This window comes from Parasteatoda tepidariorum, chromosome 7 (assembly GCF_982258835.1).
Source record: "Parasteatoda tepidariorum strain Cologne lab strain chromosome 7, Ptep-v5.0, whole genome shotgun sequence".
Taxonomy (NCBI): domain Eukaryota; kingdom Metazoa; phylum Arthropoda; class Arachnida; order Araneae; family Theridiidae; genus Parasteatoda; species Parasteatoda tepidariorum.
Genome location: NC_141761.1, coordinates 7,655,074 through 7,679,483, shown reverse-complemented (window position 1 = coordinate 7,679,483; position 24,410 = coordinate 7,655,074). Strand labels below are relative to the sequence as shown.

Here is a 24,410-nt window from a genome sequence, read left to right as displayed (position 1 = left end):
CAAAAAAAAAAAAAAAACTTTTTTTTTCAAAATATAAATATTTAAACAATTTTTGTGCAAAATTTTTCTGCACATGCATTTGAATATAAATTTCTGAGATTTTAAATCTGTTATTTTATCTTAATTTTAATTAAAAAATATTTTAAAACCTGCTGATTACCTTTAGTATAATTAAATTTCAATATAATGCATGGCAACTGTTGGTAGTTTTGAAGTTTATATATTCTCTTGGCAAACTTCAGTTTTTGACAGTTTAAACCAGTGTTATACCCTTGTCATGTCAAAAACCACTTTTGGACGTCAAAAACCCAACCCTGGTTTATTGAATTTTATAAATGAGGCTCGCTTCATTATCAGGGGTCTGTCTAGGTTTTTCTGAAAGGTCCCTATTTTGTGAACATTTAGATTTAATTTGTGAAAAATTAAAAATTATATTAAAAAATCAATACAAAAGCATGGTAAAAATATAGATATATCGTTTCTTAAGGGATACAAAAATAAAATTTTAAGAAAAAGTATTTTGTGAAACTACCATTTTTCCTAATGTTGACATTGTAAAACTACCGTTTTATCTAAAAATTGAATTTGTGAAGGTACCGCTAAACGGTAGTAAATTCGGCCTGGACAGACCCCTGATTATGTACTAGTGACACTTATTTAAATGTTCTGGCAATCAATAATCTGCACAAAAATTCTATTTCAATAGGATTTTAAACAGATACAATTTTAGGAAATTTTCAAAAATGTACAAAAACCAGGAGAATTTCTATTAAACCAGTAGAAACTGAGAAAATCCAGTAGGGTTGGCTGTTAGAGATATAATAACAAAAAAATACCTTGGTAGCTATGTCCCAACCATCTGGATTCATTGAGGGCAAGATATGAATTCGTGTAATATTTATCAACTTTTGTATATCAGTATTTCCTTTTTTATATTCTTCACACAAATAACCAGCCAGAGTAGTCAGCAAAACACGGCCCAGAACTTCATTGCCGTGCATGTTTCCTATGTATTTGAACTCTGGTTTCACTACAACACAAAAAGAGAAAAATTATAAATAGGTAGTCAAAAAATAGTTACTAAAAGAAAATTTACAGGGCTACAACTAAGCATGCTTCGAAGCAAAATTTTCCGTATCAAAACATTCATAGCACCTTTTTCATAAATCAAAATTTGTATGCAACACAAGTACCATACTACACCTCTTATTCCCAAGTATTAAAAAAATCTACATTTAAAAGTATTTCACTTATACTTACTTGAATTAAAATACAAATTTAACGAGTTAAAGCAACATAGGACTTTTAAACATTAAAAAATCAAAATAAAGCTAAAATCAGTTTGACAATTTATTTTTGAGAAAAATAAACCTATTAGAAAAAAAAATTAATGTAGCTAAAAATCATCATCATCATAGTTGGCCAGACAGCCCAATGTGGGCTAATGCCTTCCTCTGAAGATTTCTCCATAACGACTTCCAATTTATCTTTGATCTCAAATTTTTTTCATTATTTGAAAGATAATCAGACTCCACGGAATCAGCCCATTTTAACCGCGGTCTTCTGAGTGGGTCTAAAAAGTAATATCTTTTTTATTGTATTGTCATCACGCATTCAAATCACATAGGCCAGGGATGGCACGCAACACAATATTTTGGGCACTCCACCGATTACAATTGTTGTTGCACTAAGAATTGTTATTACACAAATGTTATTACGCTACGAAGCATACGTAACAATTAAATTAAAATTCACAAAAAAACAAACAAAATAATAAACAATTATTAATAAAAAAATTAAAAATTAATACTAAAAAAAGAATTAACAGTAAAAAACAAGCTAACAATAAATAACTAGCAAAAAATATCAACAGTCCTGCTTAAACTAACATCTTACAACCTAATATAAGTTATTGGTAATCTAATCTGCAACAACAGAAGTCACACTGATGTTACTTTAAGTTTAATTACGTATATAACTGAGACATTGCAAAATGTATTTTTTTTCAATGTAAATAAAGAGTTTTAAGTTGATAGTATTTAGTAATATTATTTTCTCAATAATCACAAAGTCAAAATTATTTGACGGCACGTCTATGATCTCATTAAGCAATTTTTTAGAGAAAATGGCACGTTGGTGTATAAAGGTTCGCCACCCCTGACATAGGCCATCCAATTCATTTTTATGTATTTAATAACATCGGGATGTTTATAAATTTTGCACAATTCAAAATTATGTCTCAAACTATTGTTTTCATTTACACCATCAAATATACTCCACAAAATCTTTCGCTCAAATACTGCGATACAATTTTCCTCCAGTTTTATCATTGTCCAAGCTTTGGAAGCATATGTCAAGAACAGCCTAGCAAAAGTTTTGTAAATGAAGAATTTTGTTCTTCTAGAAAAAAAAACTAGATTTAGAATATTACACTACTTTATTATAAATACTAAAATTCAATTATAAATAGAGAAAAAAAGTTACATAACTGCAGCATCGCCTTTAGCTTTGAACATCGCCAGGGTGCATAGCCAAATTTTTCAACAAAAAATAAGCACCTTTTAAGCACTTATCAAGTACTCAAAAAATATTTTTAAGCACTTTGAAAAATATAATTAGACAGGTTTGGCAAGTTTTTTACAATTGATGGTTTCATCCAGTTTTATACACAATGACGAAGATGATGGCGCGTCACAAACGATGAAATAAACAAGAGAAATGAAATTCTCTAACACTAATAGAGAAAAAAAAATTGACAATGTTGGTCCCTGTAATCAGCAAAATTTCGAGAGATCTTTCAATTCTTTTACAGAGGGTGGAAAATGAAGTCTGAAATTGAGAATCTTTTGCAAAATGCACCAGGGTTGCACATGCGAGTAAAAAATTCTTACCACTGAATCCAGCTCAGTATACGCAAGTATTTCATCAAACATGTAAAACAAATGGTGCTTTCATACACTACAGACCAGCGGTATGCCGAAATAAATTGGGTTTGAATTAATTGTGAAAATGTTGAATAGGACAATATCTTTTTGCATAATTTGTGGTGAAAATCAACATGGTAAAGAAAAATATCACATTTCAGAAAAGGGAAAATTAAGCACTTTTTAAAAACATCAATGGAAAAAAGCACCTTTAAGGGCTTTTAAAAAACAAAGATAGAAATTAAGCACTTTTTAAAAACGCTACGCACCCTGATTGCAGATAAAAGATCTTGCATCGAATAAAAAAAAAAGCTTTCTTTTGTTGTCCATAATTGCCCAAGTAGACTTAATGCTCTCTACTAGCTCAGTTTTGGTGATAGGGGCAACTTCATGTAGTTTTTATCTTTACTATCTCCTACATAGTTCTGCCTATAAAATGGGTATTAAGATCTAGTGAATTAGCTGGCCACAGTAGCACTGTAAATTTGTATTGCTATAAACAGAACCTAGTTGATTTTGATCAATGAAATGAAGGTAAATCTTGTGGGAAGAAAAAAAATTTCAAAAGCTTCGGCCAGAGATAATAGGAAACTGTTGGGGTGTAGTTAGAAAAAAGAAAAGATTTTAGAGAGTACAATACTTTACTTGTATCAGATATTTATCAAGATATTCTTGAACACTACATGATTACATGAAAAAACTCGTTTAAAAATGTCTCTATTATCAAAAGAGATTTATCTCCACTTCATACATCAAAATCAACTAGGATCAGGCTGGAGAAATGCAAAATTACCGTGGCTTGCTGATTCACTAGATCTTAGCTAATTTAAACAGGCAAGATTAGATAGGAGATGGTAAAGAACCCAGTGGCAGAATCGCAGAGACACGAGGACATTGTGCAGAATGATTTTTCTTTTGAAAAGTAAAAACTTATACTCTTTTTTTTCTCACACAAATATACACGCAATATTTGAATCATGCATTTAGATAATAACTCTTTGTCATGCTCAATTTACACTGATAATATCGTAAATCGATGTAATGTTTCGATTGTATTTTTGGCAGTTATTGACTTTTACGTGGTTTTTAAAATTCAGTCGAACCTGTTTATCTCAAGTCTCACGGGAAAAGCGAAAAATTAGAGATAAAGAGGTTTCGAGTTATACATGTACTTTAAAAAAATTAAATTTAACTAAGAAATTCTATTAAAAGTGATTTAATTGTTTTTAGTAGAAAAATATAAACATTTCTTTAAATTAATTATACCACATACATCTATTTACATAACAGTTTTTTAACAGACAAAAAAAGCTTTCTTCTAATTTGGGTGGAGAAGTTGACTTACATGATCATGCTAACAAAAATTGAAATAAATATAAGCTTAGATTTACTAATATATCGTAACTTACTTAATTATTAATTTAAAACTCTTCATAATTAACAAAATATAAATTTTGTTAATAGTAACAATCGGAGCCCCTGCTTTTCTAGATCAGTGCCTAAGTAAAATTATTTTTGAAGAAAGGAAAAAACATACACGATATTTTTGAAAACTTATAGCACTCTATGCGAACACTTTAGCAGGCACCCTTAGGACTAATTATCACGTTTTACAAACAATTAAAGGGCCAAAGTCTGACAGGCCAGTAAACATATGGACTTACATTCTTCGTGTTTACCAGGATGTTGAGTGAATTCAATAACAACTAGAGGCCATCCATTTACACTTGACTCCTTTAATTCATATACTCGAGTAATATTAGGGCATTTTTCGTGGATTTGTATCAAAAAGTCTTGAAGTTGGGCATTATTCAGATGCGTCAATCCTTCTTTCCAAAAAGATTGATTGGAAGATACTGTGACGATTAGAAAAAACAAAAGGAACATTGTCAAACAAAACTCTTACTGATAAGTATTGAATAAAACAGATGCAAAAATAATTAAATTTATATGAAAATTATTGAGATGAGTTCGAATAATTAAGTTTGATAATGAAGTCTCTTCCTTTTGGCTGTAACTATTGCAATTGCACCGATTTTCGGTAAAATACTTCCACAACTATTCTGCCGATTTCTTACAACAGCGCCACTATAGAGAAACTGAAGTCAATCATGAACTCGGCTCTTTAGTGCATTTGACATGTCTCCATGTATAATAGGCTGAGCAAATGCGCATGCGCTCGAAATGCTTGAATAGAATATGTCCCTCACTGAAGAATTTCAGAAAAAGTAATTGTTGTGGAAAAAAGATCGCAGAGTATTACATTTTACGGGGAGATTTTCGTACCGTATTCTGTGGCAGAATAATCTCTAAGTCGTTTGCAACTTCCGGGCAGTGGTCCTCGAGAAACTATAAAAAAAATAATAATAATAAAAAAAATCACAGAAAGGAACTCATAGCCCCAGGGGCATATTCGCAATCGCCAAGCTCATGATAATTGCAACCGAAGAAAGCACGAATCTATTTGATAAGTTAGTACTGTACTCAAATTTTAATACAGTTTTCAGATTTCAGCAGATAAATTTAAATACTTAATTGACTTAAATAAAAACTTAATTTTGAATATAATTCTCTGTTGCTTTTAGATCTAGAGTAATTGTTTTTAGTAAATCAAAAAAAATTTCAAAATATTATTTTTTTATTGAAAAATAACGCATATTAATTGTAAATATGAAATGACTAATTAAAAATTTATTTAAAAAAAAGGCTGTAACAAATAGGGTACTTCAATTAGCTTCAATTAGCATGCGAAAAATCGCCAAAAATATAGATTTTTATTTTCTTAAACATTGAACAAAAATAGACGTTTCCCAAGTAGCACAGGGATATTGTAACAGCTTTAGTCTACATCGACCGACATTGTCAATATTGGCGAAAATCGACATCGTGTGTACGATATTGTACGATTCCCGTCGATTTCACATTAAATGTGTGTTTATATAAAACTTTTCATTTTAAACTTTATTGTGTTCTTAAATCAAAATTAATCATTTAAAAGACAAAAAAAGATGTCAAATTGTTATAATTCCAAAAAATAAATTTTAAATATAAATTTAGAGACATCCGAATTGCTGAGAGATATCGATCGACGTTCCCCAACGTTTTTACAATATCGTACAATATTGTTTCGCGATATTGAATATACGTTATAAAAGGGGTCCATTTCTACGATATTGTACAATGTTCAAAGCTAAGTTTTTACAATATCGTTTTTGTGAAATGTGCTACTTGGGTTGCAAAAGAGTGCAAAAAAATTGAATTTCCTTGCATTCGGCTAAACCTGTCTTTCTCAAAGAGGGCGATAACGCCCCCTTGCGGGCGTTTGAAACCTAGAGGGGGCGTTAAGGGGCCCAGAAAAAATGGGGGGCGTTGATGTGGGTTAGGGGGGCTGTTAGAAAACCGAAGGAGAAATTCCAGATCGTTCATGGGCTGCATCTACCAGATGCTGGGTGCATTGGAAATAAACGTGACACATAGGCCTTCTAAATACAAAACGAACATTTATTCAACAAAACAAACAGCTCCTTGGTCAGAGCTGCTTCTCCGACGGAATCATAACATTGAATGACAAAATCTGACGCCAAGCGCAGAGGCGCGCCTCGCCAACACTTTACTCACTGCACTTCATTTCACAACAGGGGCGATGTATAATTTGTTTACTTTATATAGTATTTTAAATGTCACTAAAATTAAAACTTACCAACTACACAATAACGAATAATTAGTTTATATTTCTATCCTGTATGATGTTATAAAAACTTAAAATACTTAACATAGATTTCGTAGAATAGCCCGCACACTGTACGCAATCAAGTTTCTGCCGATAGATAAAGGAATATGATCGATGATAGTTAAAAAATTAAGCAATTTTACCTTAATTACATTGCACCAGAACAAAGCGATGAAGCCTTCAAGATCATTTGAATAAAATGCATCCGGATAAGAAGGACAAAAAAGTAGCCTATTTTCAAGATCTGGAGAAGAAGCATAATGCTCAGCCAAGTGTATCGAAACTTTTTTCGATGGCTGCTAAGCAAGACGATGACGGACTTCGAGCTTCATACAATATCTCTCTGTTAATTGCACAAGCACGTAAACCACACACCATCGGAGAAACGTTAATTTTGCCGGCAATAAAAGAAGTTATAACTACTGTGCTCCATAAACATCCAGATATAATTCGAAAAATTCCTTTGAGCAATAGTTCTGTCTAAAGACGAATTGATGAAATGGCTGAAAACATTGAAAAGTCATTGTGCAAACGTCTGAAGACTAGTAAATTTTCAATTCAGTTGGATGAGTCCACTTTACCAACTATTGAAGCATTGTTGTTGTCTTACGTGAGATTTATTAAAGATGAAAAAATATGTCAAGAACTTTTATTTGCTAGAAATTTAGAGACAGACACGAAATGAGAAACCGTATTTAAAACACTGGAAAAGTTTTGTGATGAAAAAGGAATTCCGTTGAAGAATATTCAGTGCCGTTCCTGGGGTGGCGAACGCCTGCGTGCAAGAATAATTTTGTGCGCCCCTATATACTATGCTTAAATTTTGATGATAAGACCAATTTTCATAATCATTTTCAGTTTGAGGTTTAAACTGAATAGTTTCCTTATAGACTAAAGTCACTTTAGTGTAAGTGTTTGATTATGAAAATGGGCGTAATAAAATAAAACAACGAAAAAATATGACAAAAAATTTATTTTCGACATCAAATAAAATAGACTATTAATGTACAATATAGGTCATAAATAAAACACGTCCATTCGGAAATTAACAAAAAATCTAATATAACTCAATTCACTCAACTGAGTGAATTGAGTTGAAACTCTCAAACGGCGCTCAACGCAAACAAATCCGTTAACTTTAAAATGTGCAAGATCTGTCTAATACCTAATTATCAAATAACAAGGTAGTTTTAGAACATAACACGTTTTGCTTTTGCAGATGCAAGCTCATTGATCATTTCATTGTGATCGATGGCTTCACATATTTTATTTTCGATTGAAATCCGAAGATCCTTTGAAGATACGCCGCCGCCCGTAAGCCGAGTGCCGACAACAGATTTTTTGCTTGTAAATTTCAGTGTAGAAGTTACTTCTTATATTAGTTTACTGTATCTTCCTGTAATCAAAGTTTACAGCTTTGCTATAATTTGATTTTTAATAATTTGCTATAATTTGATTTTTTTCGAATAGTTGAATTTGGCGTCCCTTAAATTGGGCGCCTGCGTGCGGGGCATTCGCTGCATACCCGCCAGGAACGGCACTGAGAATATTATATCAGCTGCTACAGATGGTGATGGTGCTCCAGCTATGACGGGGTGTCAAAAAGGCTTCATATCGTACTTAAAAAAGGAAATTCCTGACGTGCTTGCTGTACATTGCATTATACATCGACAGCATTTAGTTGCTAGAAATTTAAGTGAACGACTATTTCAATCATTGCAACATGTCATCAGAGCAGTCAATAAAATCCGAAACAACTCTTTAAATGACAGATTATTTAATCAGCTTTGTGTTGATAATGATGAAGATTTCAACAGATTGAACTTTCACACAGAAGTCCCAAGTAGCACATAATATTATATAACATCAGAAAATTGGTAAAATCTAACGTTATCTTGCACAACTTCTAATATTAGAAAGATACAAAAGGTCGCTGTTTGCTCAGCCTTATAAAATATTAGATTCTATACAAACTAATATTATCTAGCGTTCGCCATAATATTATTTTGTATTAGTTTTGATGCTATATAATATTAGATTTTGAATTTTCTGATATTATTTTGTTTCGCTTTTTATTTTTTTGGAGTAAGCAAGAGGAAGATATGGATAGTAGTACAATAATTCGGCGATATAATTTTACTTAATTTTCTGTATTGTTGTGAAGCAATAAAACATAGAACATAGTTTTATGTCATTCCATGCATTATTTACTTAGCAATACAGAAATACTAAATAAAATTCTATCAGTGAATTGTGCTACCTTCCATTTTTCTCCTCTTACTCCAAATTATATCTTATGTTCAGCTGATTTTTTTGAATATTTCAAACTTAATTAGGAGATAATATTTTATTGCAACTTTTATTGATATTTTTTTCTTTTATTCATACAATGGGTATTATTAATAGGTCAATATTAAAGATGTATTAAAGTAGGTCATTATGTATTAAGTAGGTCAATATTAAAGATGTTTAATATTGACCTACAATATTTAAGTTGGACCACATATTATATTACAGGGTAATAGTGTACCCTACCACGGGAAATAATTATAGGTGAATTAGGGGACACACTATGTATATTTTAAATACTGCAATAAAAAAGGAAATTCGATGACACTTTTCAATGCTAACAAACGGCACGATATATGACCTTAAAATTGACTTAATTCACAAAATTGCTCAAAACGAGGAAATTCGCCTTCTAAAACCCTTTAAATCGTCGGAGTAACTCTTCAATTGAGTACTGGAACCCTTCTGCTCTAAATCACTGATTAAGTCCTCGGAGTAACTTTGTTTTGCTTAAAACTTGATCCCAGTACCTCAAGTCTCCGCTTAAATCATCGGAGTAACTCTTCAATGGAGTACTGGAGCCCTTCTCCAAATCACTGCTTAAGTCCTCGGAGTAACTTTGTTTTGCTTAAAACTTGACCCCAGTACCTCAAGTCACCGCTTAAATCATCTAAGCAACACTCCAATTGAGTACTGGAACCCTTCTCCTCTAAATCACTGCTTAAGTCCTCGGAGTAACATTGTTTTGCTTAAATTTTGACCCCAGTACCTCAAGTCACTGCTTAAATCATCTAAGTAACACTCCAAGTGAGTTCTGGAACCCTTCTCCTCTAAATCACTGCTTAAGTCCTCGGAGTAATTTTGTTTTGCTTAAAACTTGACCCCAGTACCTCAAGTCACTGCTAAAGTCCTCGGAGTAACTTTCTTTTGCTTAAAACGTGATCCCAGTACCCCAAGTCACTGCCTAAGTCCTCGGAGTAACTTGATTTTGCTTAAAAACTTGATCCCACAACCTCCAATTCTCTAATTATTGCTGGGAATCACTGATTTTTCATTAAAACTTGATCCCAGTAACACAATTCGCGACTTGAAGCCGTGGGGAGACTAATTTTTCATTCAAACTTGAACCCAGTACCTCCAAACACCGTTTAAATCATCGGAGTAATTTTGTTTTTCTTAAAAGGAAGAAATAAGCCTTCTAAAAAGCTTTAAAAATTCTAAGACATTTTTCAATGTTAACTAACGGCACGGTATTGGACCTTAATATTGACCTATAATTTTGAAATTGGACCACGTATTATATTACAGGGAAATAGTGTACCCTGCAACAGGAAATAATTATAGGTCAATTAGGGGGTACACAGCGTGACCCTAAAATTTACTATGCAAGCCTATGTCAAATAAAGTGTTCTGAGAAGCTTAAAATGAAGAAATAAGCCTTCTAAAAAGCTTTAAAAATTCAAAGACATTTTTCTATGTTAACTAACGGCACGGTATCGGACCTTAATATTGACCTATAATTTTTAAATTGGACCACGTATTATATTACAGGGTAATAGTGTACCCTGCCACAGGAAATAATTATAGGTCAATTAGGGGGTCCACAGCGTGACCCAAATGTTTACTATGTATGCCTATGTCAAATAAAGTGTTCTGAGAAGCTTAAAATGAAGAAATAAGCCTTCTAAAAAGCTTTAAAAATTCAAAGACATTTTTCTATGTTAACTAACGGCACGGTATTGGACCTTAATATTGACCTATAATTTTTAAATTGGACCACGTATTATATTACAGGGTAATAGTGTACCCTACCACAGGAAATAATTATAGGTCAATTAGGGGGTACACAGCGTGACCCTGAAGTTTACTATGTATGCCTATGCGAAATAAAGTGTTCTGAGAAGCTTAAAATGAAGAAATAAGCGTTCAAAAATGCTTTAAAAATTCAAAGACATCTTTCAATGGTTAATTAACGCAAGGCGCGATATCAGACTTTAATATTGACCCATAATATTTAAATTGGACCACGTATTATATTACAGGGTAATAGTGTACCCTACCGCAGGAAATTATTATAGGTCAATTAGGGGGTACACAGCGTGACCCTAAAGTTTACTATGTATGCCTATGCGAAATAAAGTGTTCTGAGAAGCTTAAAATGAAGAAATAAGCGTTCTAAAATGGCGGTTTTGACTTTGAAAAATTCAGAAGATTTTCGTACTTAGAAATATTTTATGGTATTTCAAACTTAGTAATATTTTCAAACGGTTTTGACTTTGAAAAATTCAGAAGATTTTCGTACTTAGAAATATTTCATGGGATTTCAAGCTTAGTAATATTTTCAAACGGTTTTGACTTTGAAAAATTCAGAAAATTTTCGTTCTTAGAAATATTTCATGGTATTTCAAACTTTGAAATATTTTCAAACGGTTTTGGCTTACTCAGGAGATTTTCGTACTTAGAAATATTTCATGGTATTTCTGACTTAGTAATATTTTCAAACGGTTTTGACTTTGAAAAATTCAGAAGATTTTCGTACTTAGAAATATTTCATGGCATTTCAAACTTAGTAATATTTTCAAACGGTTTTGACTTTGAAAAACTCTGAAGATTTTCGTACTTAGAAATATTTCATGGTATTTTAAACTTAGTAATATTTTCAAACGGTTTTGACTTTGAAAAATTCAGAAGATTTTCGTACTTAGAAATATTTCATGGTATTTTAAACTTAGTAATATTTTCAAACGGTTTTGACTTTGAAAAATTCAGAAGATTTTCGTACTTAGAAATATTTCATAGTATTTCAAACTTAGTAATATTTTCAAACGGTTTTGACTTTGAAAAATTCAGAAAATTTTCGTTCTTAGAAATATTTCATGGTATTTCAAACTTAGAAATATTTTCAAACGGTTTTGACTTATTCAGAAGATTTTCGTACTTTGAAATATTTCATGGTATTTTAAACTTAGTAATATTTTCAAACGGTTTTGACTTTGAAAAATTCAGACGATTTTCGTACTTAGAAATATTTCATGGTATTTCTGACTTAGTAATATTTTCAAACGGTTTTGACTTTGAAAAATTCAGAAGAATTTCGTACTTTGAAATATTTCATGGTATTTAAAACTTAGAAATATTTTCAAACGGTTTTGATTTATTCAGAAATTTTCGTACTTAGAAATATTTCATGGTATTTCAAACTTAGTAATATTTTCAAATGGTTTTGACTTTGAAAAATTCAGAAGATTTTCGTACTTAGAAATATTTCATGGGATTTCAAGCTTAGTAATATTTTCAGACGGCTTTGACTTTGAAAAATTCAGAAGCTTTTTGGACTTAGAAATATTTCATGGTATTTTAAACTTAGTAATATTTTCAAACGGTTTTGACTTTGAAAAATTCAGAAGATTTTCGTACTTAGAAATATTTCATGGTATTTCTGACTTAGTAATATTTTCAAACGGTTTTGACTTTGAAAAATTCAGAAGATTTTCGAACTTAGAAATATTTCATGGGATTTCAAGCTTAGTAATATTTTCAGACGGCTTTGACTTTGAAAAATTCAGAAGCTTTTTGGACTTAGAAATATTTCATGGTATTTCAAACTTTGAAATATTTTCAAACGGTTTTGACTTATTCAGAAGATTTTCGTACTTAGAAATATTTCATGGTATTTCTGACTTAGTAATATTTTCAAACGGTTTTGACTTTGAAAAATTCAGAAGATTTTCGTACTTAGAAATATTTCATGGTATTTTAAACTTAGTAATATTTTCAAACGGTTTTGACTTTGAAAAATTCAGAAGATTTTCGTACTTAGAAATATTTCATAGTATTTCAAACTTAGTAATAATTTCAAACGGTTTTGACTTTGAAAAATTCAGAAAATTTTCGTTCTTAGAAATATTTCATGGTATTTCAAACTTAGAAATATTTTCAAACGGTTTTGACTTATTCAGAAGATTTTCGTACTTAGAAATATTTCATGGTATTTTAAACTTAGTAATATTTTCAAACGGTTTTGACTTTGAAAAATTCAGAAGATTTTCGTACTTAGAAATATTTCATGGGATTTCAAGCTTAGTAATATTTTCAGACGGCTTTGACTTTGAAAAATTCAGAAGCTTTTCGGACTTAGAAATATTTCATGGTATTTTAAACTTAGTAATATTTTCAAACGGTTTTGACTTTGAAAAATTCAGACGATTTTCGTACTTAGAAATATTTCATGGTATTTTAAACTTAGTAATATTTTCAAACGGTTTTGACTTTGAAAAATTCAGAAGATTTTCGTACTTAGAAATATTTCATAGTATTTCAAACTTAGTAATATTTTCAAACGGTTTTGACTTTGAAAAATTCAGAAAATTTTCGTTCTTAGAAATATTTCATGGTATTTCAAACTTAGAAATATTTTCAAACGGTTTTGACTTATTCAGAAGATTTTCGTACTTAGAAATATTTCATGGCATTTCAAACTTAGTAATATTTTCAAACGGTTTTGACTTTAAAAATTCAGAAGATTTTCGTACTTAGAAATATTTCATGGTATTTCAAACTTAGAAATATTTTCAAACGGTTTTGACTTTGAAAAATTCAGAAGATTTTCGTACTTAGAAATATTTCATGGTATTTCAAACTTAGAAATATTTTCAAACGGTTTTGATTTATTCAGAAATTTTCGTATTTAGAAATATTTCATGGTATTTCAAACTTAGTAATATTTTCAAACGGTTTTGACTTTGAAAAATTCAGAAGATTTTCGTACTTAGAAATATTTCATGGGATTTCAAGCTTAGTAATATTTTCAGACGGCTTTGACTTTGAAAAATTCAGAAGCTTTTTGGACTTAGAAATATTTCATGGTATTTTAAACTTAGTAATATTTTCAAACGGTTTTGACTTTGAAAAATTCAGAAGATTTTCGTACTTAGAAATATTTCATGGTATTTCTGACTTAGTAATATTTTCAAACGGTTTTGACTTTGAAAAATTCAGAAGATTTTCGTACTTAGAAATATTTCATGGTATTTTAAACTTAGTAATATTTTCAAACAGTTTTGACTTTGAAAAATTCAGAAGATTTTCGTACTTAGAAATATTTCATAGTATTTCAAACTTAGTAATATTTTCAAACAGTTTTGACTTTGAAAAATTCAGAAAATTTTCGTTCTTAGAAATATTTCATGGTATTTCAAACTTAGAAATATTTTCAAACGGTTTTGACTTATTCAGAAGATTTTCGTACTTAGAAATATTTCATGGTATTTTAAACTTAGTAATATTTTCAAACGGTTTTGACTTTGAAAAATTCAGAAGATTTTCGTACTTAGAAATATTTCATGGTATTTCAAACTTAGAAATATTTTCAAACGGTTTTGACTTATTCAGAAGCTTTTCGTACTAAGAAATATTTCATGGTATTTCAGACTTAGTAATATTTTCAAACGGTTTTGACTTTGAAAAATTCAGAAGATTTTCGTACTTAGAAATATTTCATGGTATATCAAAATTAGTAATATTTTCAAATGGTTTAGTCTTTGAAAAATTCAGAAGATTTTCGTACTTAAAAATTTATCATGGTATTTCAAACTTAGTAATATTTTCAAACGGTTTTAAATTTTAAAAATGCAGAAAAACTTCTGAATGTTTAATAAGTATCGAAATCGTAAGAATTTTTCTAAGTACCGAAATCGACTGAATTTTTCTAAGTACCGAATTCGACAGAATTTTTCTAAGTACCGAAAACTTCTGAATGTTTTCTAAGTACCGAAAAAGGCAGAAATTTTCTAAGTACCGAAATCGACAGAATTTTTCTAAGTACCGAAATCGTCAGAATTTTTCTAAGTGCCGAAATCGTCAGAAATTTTCTAAGTACCGAAAACTTCTGAGTCTTTTCAAAGTACCGAAAAAGGCAGAAATTTTCTAAGTACCGAAATCAAACGAATTTTTCTAAGTACCGAAAACGTCAGAAATTTTCTAAGTACCGAAAACTTCCGAGTCTTTTCAAAGTACCGAAAAAGGCAGAATTTTTCAAAGTACCGAAATCAACAGAATTTTTCTAAGTACCGAAATCAACAGAATTTTTCTAAGTACCGAAATCGGCAGAATTTTTCTAAGTACCGAAAATATCAGAAATTTTCTAAGTACCGAAAACGTCAGATATTTTCTAAGTACTGAAAACTTCTGAGTCTTTTCAAAGTACCGAAAAAGGCACAAATTTTTCAAGTACCGAAATCGGCAGAATTTTTCTAAGTACCGAAAACGTCAGAAATTTTCTAAGTATCGAAAAGGTCAGAAATTTTCTAAGATCCGAAATCATCAGAATGTTTCTAAGTACCGAAATCGTCAGAATTTTCTAAATACCGAAATCGTCAGAATTTTTCTAAGTACCGAAATCAAAAGAATTTTTCTAAGTACCGAAAACGTCAGAAATTTTCTAAGTACTGCAAACTTCCTAGTCTTTTCAAAGTACCGAAAAAGGCAGAATTTTTCAAAGTACCGAAATCGTCAGAATTTTCTAATATCCGAAATCGGCAGAATTTTTCTAAGTACCGAAAACTTCTGAATGTTTAATAAGTATCGAAATCGTAAGAATTTTTCTAAGTACCGAAATTGATAGAATTTTTCTAAGTGCCGAAATCGTCAGAATTTTTCTAAGTACCGAAATCGTCAGAAATTTTCTAAGTACCGAAAACTTCTGAGTCTTTTCAAAGTACCGAAAAAGGCAGAAATATTCTAAGTACCGAAATCAAAAGAATTTTTCTAAGTACCGAAAACGTCAGAAATTTTCTAAGTACCGAAAACTTATGAATGTTTAATAAGTATCAAAATCGTAAGAATTTTTCTAAGTACCGAAAATGTCAGAAATTTTCTAAGATCCGAAATCACCAGAATTTTTCTAAATACCGAAATCGTCAGAATTTTTCTAAGTACTGAAATCAAAAGAATTTTTCTAAGTACCGAAAACGTCAGAAATTTTCTAAGTACTGCAAACTTCTTAAAAATTCAAAGACATTCTTCTATGTTAAATAACGGCTCGGTATCGGACCTTAATATTGACCTATAATTTTTAAATTGGACCACGTATTATACAGAATACAGAAATACTAAATAAAATTCTATCAGTGAATTGTGCTACCTTCCATTTTTCTCCTCTTACTCCAAATTATATCTTATGTTCAGCTGATTTTTTTGAATATTTCAAACTTAATTAGGAGATAATATTTTATTGCAACTTTTATTGATATTTTTTTCTTTTATTCATACAATGGGTATTATTAATAGGTCAATATTAAAGATGTATTAAAGTAGGTCATTATGTATTAAGTAGGTCAATATTAAAGATGTTTAATATTGACCTACAATATTTAAGTTGGACCACATATTATATTACAGGGTAATAGTGTACCCTACCACGGGAAATAATTATATGTGAATTAGGGGGTACACTATGTATATTTTAAATAGTGCAATAAAACAAGGAAATTTGAAGACACTTTTCAATGTTTACTAACGGCACGGTATCGGACCTTAATATTGACCTAAAATTTTTATATTGGACCACGTATTATATTACAGGGTAATAGTGTACCCTACAAAAGGAAATAATTATAGGCCAATTAGGGGGTACACAGCGTGACCCTAATGTTTACTATGTATGCCTATGTCAAGTAAAGTGTTCTGAGAAGCTTAAAATGAAGAAATAAGCCTTCTAAAAAGCTTTAAAAATTCAAAGACATTTTTCTATGTTAACTAACGGCACGGTATCGGACCTTAATATTGACCTATAATTTTTAAATTGGACCACGTATTATATTACAGGGTTATGGTGTATCCTACCACAGGAAATAATTATAGGTCAATTAGGGGGTTCACAGCGTGACCCTAAAGTTTACTATGTATGCCTATGCTAAATAAAGTGTTCTGAGAAGCTTAAAATGAAGAAATAAGCGTTCTAAAATGCTTTAAAAATGCAAAGACATCTTTCAATGGTTAACTAACGCAAGGCGCGATATCAGACCTTAATATTGACCCATAATATTTAAATTGGACCAGGTATTATTTTACAGGGTAATAGTGTACCCTACCTCAGGAAATAATTATAGGTCAATTAGGGGGTACACAGCGTGACCCTAAAATTTACTATGCAAGCTTATGTCAAATAAAGTGTTCTGAGAAGCTTAAAATGAAGAAATAAGCCTTCTAAAAAGCTTTAAAAATTCAAAGACATTTTTCTATGTTAACTAACGGCACGGTATTGGACCTTAATATTGACCTATAATTTTTAAATTGGACCACGTATTATATTACAGGGTAATAGTGTACCCTACCACAGGAAATAATTATAGGTCTATTAGAAGGTACACAGCGTGACCCTAAAGTTTACTATGTATGCCTATGCGAAATAAAGTGTTCTGAGAAGCTTAAAATGAAGAAATAAGCCTTCTGAAAAGCTTTAAAAATTCAAAGACATTTTTCTATGTTAACTAACGGCACGGTATCGGACCTTAATATAATATATTAATTTATATAATATGATAAATGTATATAAATAATATTTTTAATTATAATTATGTAATAATAATTTTTATTTACATTTTTTTTAATTAGAGTGTTTCTTTGTCAAAGTCCAATTTTTTCCTAAATTTTTCTAAGTCTCGAAAATTGTGGAAATTCTTCTAAGTCCGGCGACGGTAAGTCTGAGACGAAGCCCGAGCGAGGCCGGAAAGGCCGATATGCGTTTTCCGTTCAAATTTAAATTTCCTCGGCGAGAGGCCGGGGATGCGGACGTCGACGGCCACCGCTCGGGAGAAAAATCTTTCGCTTGGAACATGAACTTTGTGCGGGACTATACATGTGAGGCACAGTGAGCGTGTCCCAAGAAACGCAACGCTCTCGTCTCGACAAGGGCGAGGGCTCGCCCTTGTGGTAAAGTGCTTGTGGTAAAGTATGGGTACATTTTGTACATGTGTGGGTACATTTGGTACATGATTTGGTCGAATGAACAGTGGTACGAAGATACCATCTGTGGGATAATGACTGAAGGCCTCTAAGTCAGAATCCCGTCTAGTCACTGCAACGATACCGTTCGCATCCATCGCGTCGATGGGCAAAGTTAGCCAGGGCGTACATCCGCCCCTTGCAGGCGGAATACCCCGGCGACGAGGCCTGTTCGATTTGGAGCACTCTAGGGGGCGCCTAGACCGCGCGCTCTCGGCTCCGAGTCCAAACCCTGTGGGTGTGATGCACGGGTGCCAAATCGTCTGTAGACGACTTAGGTACTAGTCTGGGTGTTGTACATAGTAGAGCAGCTACCATACTGCGATCTATTGAGACTCGTCTGACTGGAAGGTTTGTAAAGCTTCATTGAAGCTTTAAAACCTTTAAAAAAAATTTTTTTAAGACCTTATTTGATCGTGTGTGCGAATTTCGTACTTTGAATCGAATCATTAAGTAAATTCTTTATTTATTTCAAAAGACAATATTTGATCGTGTGTGCGGATTTTGAACATGAACTTTGTGCAGGACTATACATGTGAGGCACAGTGAGCGTGTCTCAAGAAACGCAACGCTTCGTCTCGACAAGGGCGAGGGCTCGCCTCACGGAAACAAAAGGTCTCGGCTTTTCAGCGAGTGGCTCGGACGTCGTTCCGTAGCCGCGCCAGCTTGGAACTTTGTGCGGCATAGTGAGCGTTTAAGAAACGCAGTGCTCTCGTCTCGACACAGACGGGGGTTGCCTCACTGAAAGCGACGGCAAAGGGTATTCAGTAGCAGCTCGGACAGTAGTTTGTAGCCGCGTGGAGACTGAACAGTGATGGAAGCATTTACGAGGTTTTCTGCAGTTCCGGCGCGAGCACGACTCTCGACGGCAGAGCACTCTCGCGTCCAGGCGTTGACGCCAAGGGGGACGCAGTGAGTCTCGAACCGACTAGAGGAAGAAGGCTCTAGTTCGATCTGTGCGAACGGGGACCCGGCCGCGATATTCCACTTTGACTAACTCTGGGGCACTCCAATTGGCACTGTTTGGCGCGCGAATTCTTAACACGCCAAATCAATGAAACTTACGCTTTCTCGAATCTTCAACTGCTTAAACTTCAACCGTTACTTTATTTTCTTTTATACGAGTGCAAGTAGTGTTTGTTTATGTAATGATAGGTGGAACTCGTTTGTACAAAAGTTTGTTAATTTAAATGAACAATAAAATTACTTTGGATACATAAATTGTTTTTTTTTTTTTCGTACGTTTTAGTTTCACGATAATTTTTTCATTTAACGCAACTTCTTTTTTAGTTCAAGTAACGTGAAAATCGTGCAATAATTAATTATACAACTAATGTTTGCATTTACATGGCGCAACGCAATTTCATTATATTGACAAACAAACATTTCTACCATTCACGATTTCATACGTAGAACTAAATGTTGAAAATTTATTTATAAATTTGCTACAAGAATAATTAATATCAGGAAGTTTAGCACTAAAAAACAATTACCATACCTTTTATAGAACTTATGGTTAATATATATATCTCAATCAGTTGAAAATAATTCTTGGTTTCTTCTTTGCAATTTAAAGAGAAAAAAAAAGACTCATCTAAGTCAAACTTAAAGACTTGCTTGATATAATATGTTGGTTCTCATGTGAATAACGATGTTTGAACATTTTACACGAATAGTACTGATTTCTAAAAATCATTGTTCTTTTAAATAGATTTAATTTTGAAAAAGTATTAGTAAGCATAATATTTGGCAGTATCTTGTAAATTTCAAAAATAAGACCTGAATTAATACAAACAATTATATCTATGCCAATTATTAAAATATTTACTTTAATATAGTTATATTAATTTTAAAAAGTAATTAAAATCCAAATAAAAAATGTTTTCTTAAAGTGTTAAATGCAATCCAATTTACTGTAATGGTAAATAAGGATAAACTAATACATTTAGTAACAATTTTAATTTAATTTAAAACTCAATGCAGAAAAATAATGCATTATTTTGCTATGATTACGCTCAGTTTCTTAAATTTTGCTCAGTCTTTATTTTCGTTTCATCCAATTCTTTTTACCATCAAGAAACAATGGTTCTCTTCAAAAAGAAAGCCCAATTCTTAGAATGTTTTCACCTTTCCATTATGAAATTATCAACATTTCATTCTAGTAGAAAGTTAAAATCCTGTAAACAGTCACTAAACATTTCTTTCTGAGTAAATTTCCTTATTACTAACTGATATTTTCTGTTTTGTGCAGTTTAGTCCTCATATATTAACCTACAATGTTCGAACTAGATCATTCACATTTATTAAATCTTTATGTGAAAAATAAAATATTGTAATTATGCACTAATTAGGGTTAGATCAGATTTAATTTGTTTATAGAGTAAAAAATTTGAAGCAAGACTTGATTCATAAATAAAATACATTGCTTAATTATATGGTGTAGCATTTAGACAACAACTAAATGTTGAGTGAAGTACTAAATATGCTGCATTTTAATGAGTACATTTTAATTTAATGATTATGTACTAAAATTTAAAAAAATCTTTTCTTTCATGCACAGGTATTTCTTTTAGAAGTGCTTTTTCAATTTTTTTTTCATGAATTTAGATTATCTTGAATTTTTAATTATAAAACACTCTTGAAGTCATTTGTCTTTGTTTATGTTCGGGGAAACTACAATTTTAAAAAATTTATGAAGTGAAAAATGTATGGTAAATTTGAATTAACAGTGATAATGCAAAAATAAACTTTATATCTAGCTAATTTGCCTAAAAAACCAAATATATTTGATTTGGTCGAACATAAATACATTACGATATGAATTGATATATTTTGAGCAACAAAACTCATGGATTGTATTTATGCATAATACATTTTAAGAGTTTATTATTGAATATAAAAGCATTATAATTAAATTTTAAAAATAGATATGAAATTGATAACCATCTGATTTCTTTTTCAGAATGTTATAATAAATATTTATATATTATTGTGGGGGAAAATGTGCAGAAATGGAAAAAGAAATAGCATGGTGAAAAGTTGTTTCTAAGAGGAATATTCAATTATTATGTCTTTAAAATATAACAATTATAATAAAGTGGTAATAATAATTCTTTGGAAAACTTACAAATAGAATCCTTTAGTTTAAAAATCTGTTCAAACTGTAATCAATGTATAGTATTTTGGCGAGAATAGAATTTATGAGTCACAATTGGTAACCAAATATTTACCTGCATCTTGGTTATATATCAGGTATTCAACCAAACAACTATTTTTTGGATCTCTTATCAACATTAAGCTCGTATAGAGGGGAAAAATTAAATAAAAATAAATTAAATGTCTTAACAACATAATATTTTTGTTCAGCAGAAGAAACCACCATTGTAATGTAATGCAAAAATGTAGTAACCTTATTTAAAATATTACTTTAAATATTTCTAAGAGTTTAAGGAAATAGCAAAATTAAAAATTCTAGTGAAAATCAGGACAATTATATCGACCATGATATAGTAATAACTTTAATAATGTGGTCCAAAATGCCAACTTATATCAGTTTGTCAAAGAAAAAAAGTTTAAAGGTTAAATGAACTAAATATGTAAATTTAATTCCCTAAAACAATAAAAATATATTGAAAAAAATTTTAACAAATAAAATCAAGCAACTTAATAAGAAAAAATATGTTTTATTATAAAGCAATAATAAACATATATTATCTTACACAATAAAGAGCACAATGAATGGTCAGAGCAGAATTTTTTTTCATTTTGCTGATCTTGATTTTTAATAGATTACGCTTTATATATACAATTATCAAACGTACTATCGACATAAAAAAAAAATTTTTTTTTAGAAATTTGATTACACTAGCATTGCAATCCATGTTTTCCGCTGCGCCATCAATTTTTCGAAATTTGGAATGATGACACTTCCATGGTTTACTGTATAGCCACCTAAAAATAAAGACACATCAATAACTCATATCATTACACCCATCCAAAAAATAAAGTTTAGAAATACACTGTAAATATAATGTAGGTATTAAAATGTGAATTACTAATAATATTTATGAATAGAATTAATATAGTAATATAGCTTTCATATTTTCTTACAAGGAGATATCAACAAGGTTTTCTTCAAGTGTTGATAGATTAAACTTCATTTTATGAAGTTTAATCTATCTAAGAATTGATGACTGAATTATCAAAATAATATATTAAGTAATCATAGCCTTTTTGAAGTTTTTATTATTATTATTATCTATGCTATAACGTTACATGGAAAGATTATAGTAGGATTTTTATCAGCCGGTTAATAAATTTTTATTCTTTATTATTAGCACCTTTTTTATAAGAACAAATTCATAGAATAGCAATCTCATCTTAATATGTTATTTAAATCTTTGAAAGCATATTTTTAATACATTAAAAATATATTCCCATGTGATATTTCATAAAAATTTAATGATATATGACTGACTATATGAGAGTTTAGTTTTAGTAAGAGGCTTCAAGCATTTTTTTTTTTAAAACAGAGGATAAGAATAACTAATTATATTGAAAAACAAAACTAGAACAAAATATTGTGTTTAAAACTTTTGTTTATTATAAATTTCATTAGGTTAACTTTAGTTTACAAATATAAATGCAAGAGGCTTTCGTTGATACATATTTTTATAAAAAAAAAAGTAAAATTAATGGCAAAATGAAACTTACCTCGATAAATTTCTCCGATTGTAATAAACAATCCAGCTAGTATTTGAAACTTTACTATAGTTTCTGACGAATCGATTACTCTCATCCTCGTTCAAATTTGATCTTAGAATAATTGTTTCATCGTCTAAAACCAGAATAAATTTCTTCTGTACTTCGTGAAGGCATTTATTTTTATAGATCTCCATAACGAAAGTTTAAAAAGACGATGTTCCTTGTTTGCAGTGAAGGGTTGCCAGAGACGCTTCAACCGGTTTGTCCATAGGCGCGCATAACAATTAAGCAGTTATCGCGCAGTTTGGCGAAGAAGTGCCCCAGAGTTAGTCATAGTGGAATGTCAGCCGGGGGCACCACCACCTCTGAGATTCGAAACGCCGCTTCGAACACTCGCTGAACGTGAAAGTAACATGGTTGGTCCTGCCAGTAGTCATATGCTTGTATCAAAGAAGGAGGGAAAGTCTGCTGCTGCCGCAGCGGTAACTCCAGCTCCAAAAGCGTATATTGAAGTTGTTGCGGTTAAAAAGCTCATAGTTGGATCTTAGTTCCAGACGGGTGGTCCGCCCACCGGTGGTCACTGCCTGTTCTGAGCATTTCCGCCGAAATTGTCCGATGATCTTTACCGGTTGTCGTTCGGTTTCGGCAATTTTACTTTGAAAAAATTAGAGTGCTCAAAGTATGCATGACGCATGAATAATGGTGCATGGAATAATGGAATAGGACCTCGGTTCTATTTTGTTGGTTTTCGGAACACGAGGTAATGATTAAGAGGGACAGACGGGGGCATTCGTATTGCGACGCTAGAGGTGAAATTCTTGGACCTTCGCAAGACGAACTACTGCGAAAGCATTTGCCAAGAATGTTTCCATTAATCAAGAACGAAAGTTAGAGGTTCGAAGGCGATCAAATACCGCCCTAGTTCTAACCACAAACGATGCCAGCCACCGATCCGGCTGTGTTCCTCAAATGACACGCCGGGCATCTTCCGGGAAACCAAAGCTTTTTGGTTCCGGGGGAAGTATGGTTGCAAAGCTGAAACTTAAAGGAATTGACGGAAGGGCACTACTGGAATAATGGTAAATATCTGCCTTGAACGAGAAATTCCCAGTAAGCACGAGTCATCAGCTCGTGTTGATTACGTCCCTGCCCTTTGTGCAAATCGCCCGTCGCAACATCCGATGGAATGATTTAGTGAGGTCCTCGGACTGGCGCTCTGGCTGACCTCCGGGTCGAGCCGGTGTGCCAGAAAGTTGATCGAACTTGGTCATTTAGAGGAAGTTAACGCGCAACAAGGTTTCCGTAGGTGAACCTGCGGAAGGATAATTAAAGATGAGTGGCAAAAGGCTCCGACATCGGCCTACACCCGGGGATCCTTCACTCGCGATCCCCGCCTCGAACGCAACTGTCAGTGCCGTGTGGGCGTGCCTGTTTCCCTTCCCTTCGTCCTGGGGAAGAGGGAGGTCCTTCGCAGGGCTAGGCTTGAAGAGGGTGCTCGACCTGCGAGAGCTCCCCGCCCCGTTGGTGCCGACGCATTTTCCCCCTTCTCGGAGGAAAACTCTTGATTTGAAACTCTCGAACGCAAAACGACTCTAGTCTCTGAATGTGATTGGCGCAATGTGGGTTCATTTGGTACACGTGGTTGGTACATTTTTGGTACATGAGGTGGGTCGAATGACCAATGGTGCGAAGATGCCATCTGTGGCATAATGACTGAACGCCCTCAGTCAGAATCCCTTTTAGTTAAACATCAGGAGACC

General features: G+C 32.0%; 1 protein-coding gene, 1 long non-coding RNA gene and 2 pseudogenes across 2 annotated transcripts in view; 2 read left to right on the top strand and 2 right to left on the bottom strand.

Annotated features, from left to right (window-relative positions):
* LOC107447793 (carboxypeptidase E) overlaps positions 1 to 5,035 on the bottom strand; it is a 43,035-nt gene extending 38,000 nt beyond the window's left edge. Inside the window, exons 1-2 of the mRNA XM_087167225.1 lie at positions 4,589 to 5,035; positions 837 to 1,030 (exon numbers count right to left, since the gene is read on the bottom strand). Of these exons, the coding sequence (XP_087023351.1) occupies positions 837 to 1,030; positions 4,589 to 4,811 (417 nt within the window). The 5' untranslated portion in view covers positions 4,812 to 5,035. The remainder of the gene's footprint in view (positions 1 to 836; positions 1,031 to 4,588) is intronic.
* Positions 5,036 to 6,768: 1,733 nt separating this feature from the next.
* On the top strand, positions 6,769 to 8,508 carry LOC107447790 (SCAN domain-containing protein 3-like; annotated as a pseudogene).
* Positions 8,509 to 21,681: 13,173 nt separating this feature from the next.
* On the bottom strand, positions 21,682 to 22,985 carry LOC122269151 (uncharacterized). The gene is made up of 2 exons (XR_006225003.3): positions 22,660 to 22,985; positions 21,682 to 21,897 (listed from the first exon to the last, which is right to left on the bottom strand). It is a non-coding gene; the product is annotated as an uncharacterized LOC122269151 (long non-coding RNA).
* A 75-nt stretch (positions 22,986 to 23,060) lies between these two features.
* On the top strand, positions 23,061 to 23,979 carry LOC147806795 (small subunit ribosomal RNA; annotated as a pseudogene; the record flags this gene model as incomplete).
* Positions 23,980 to 24,410: the final 431 nt, after the last annotated feature.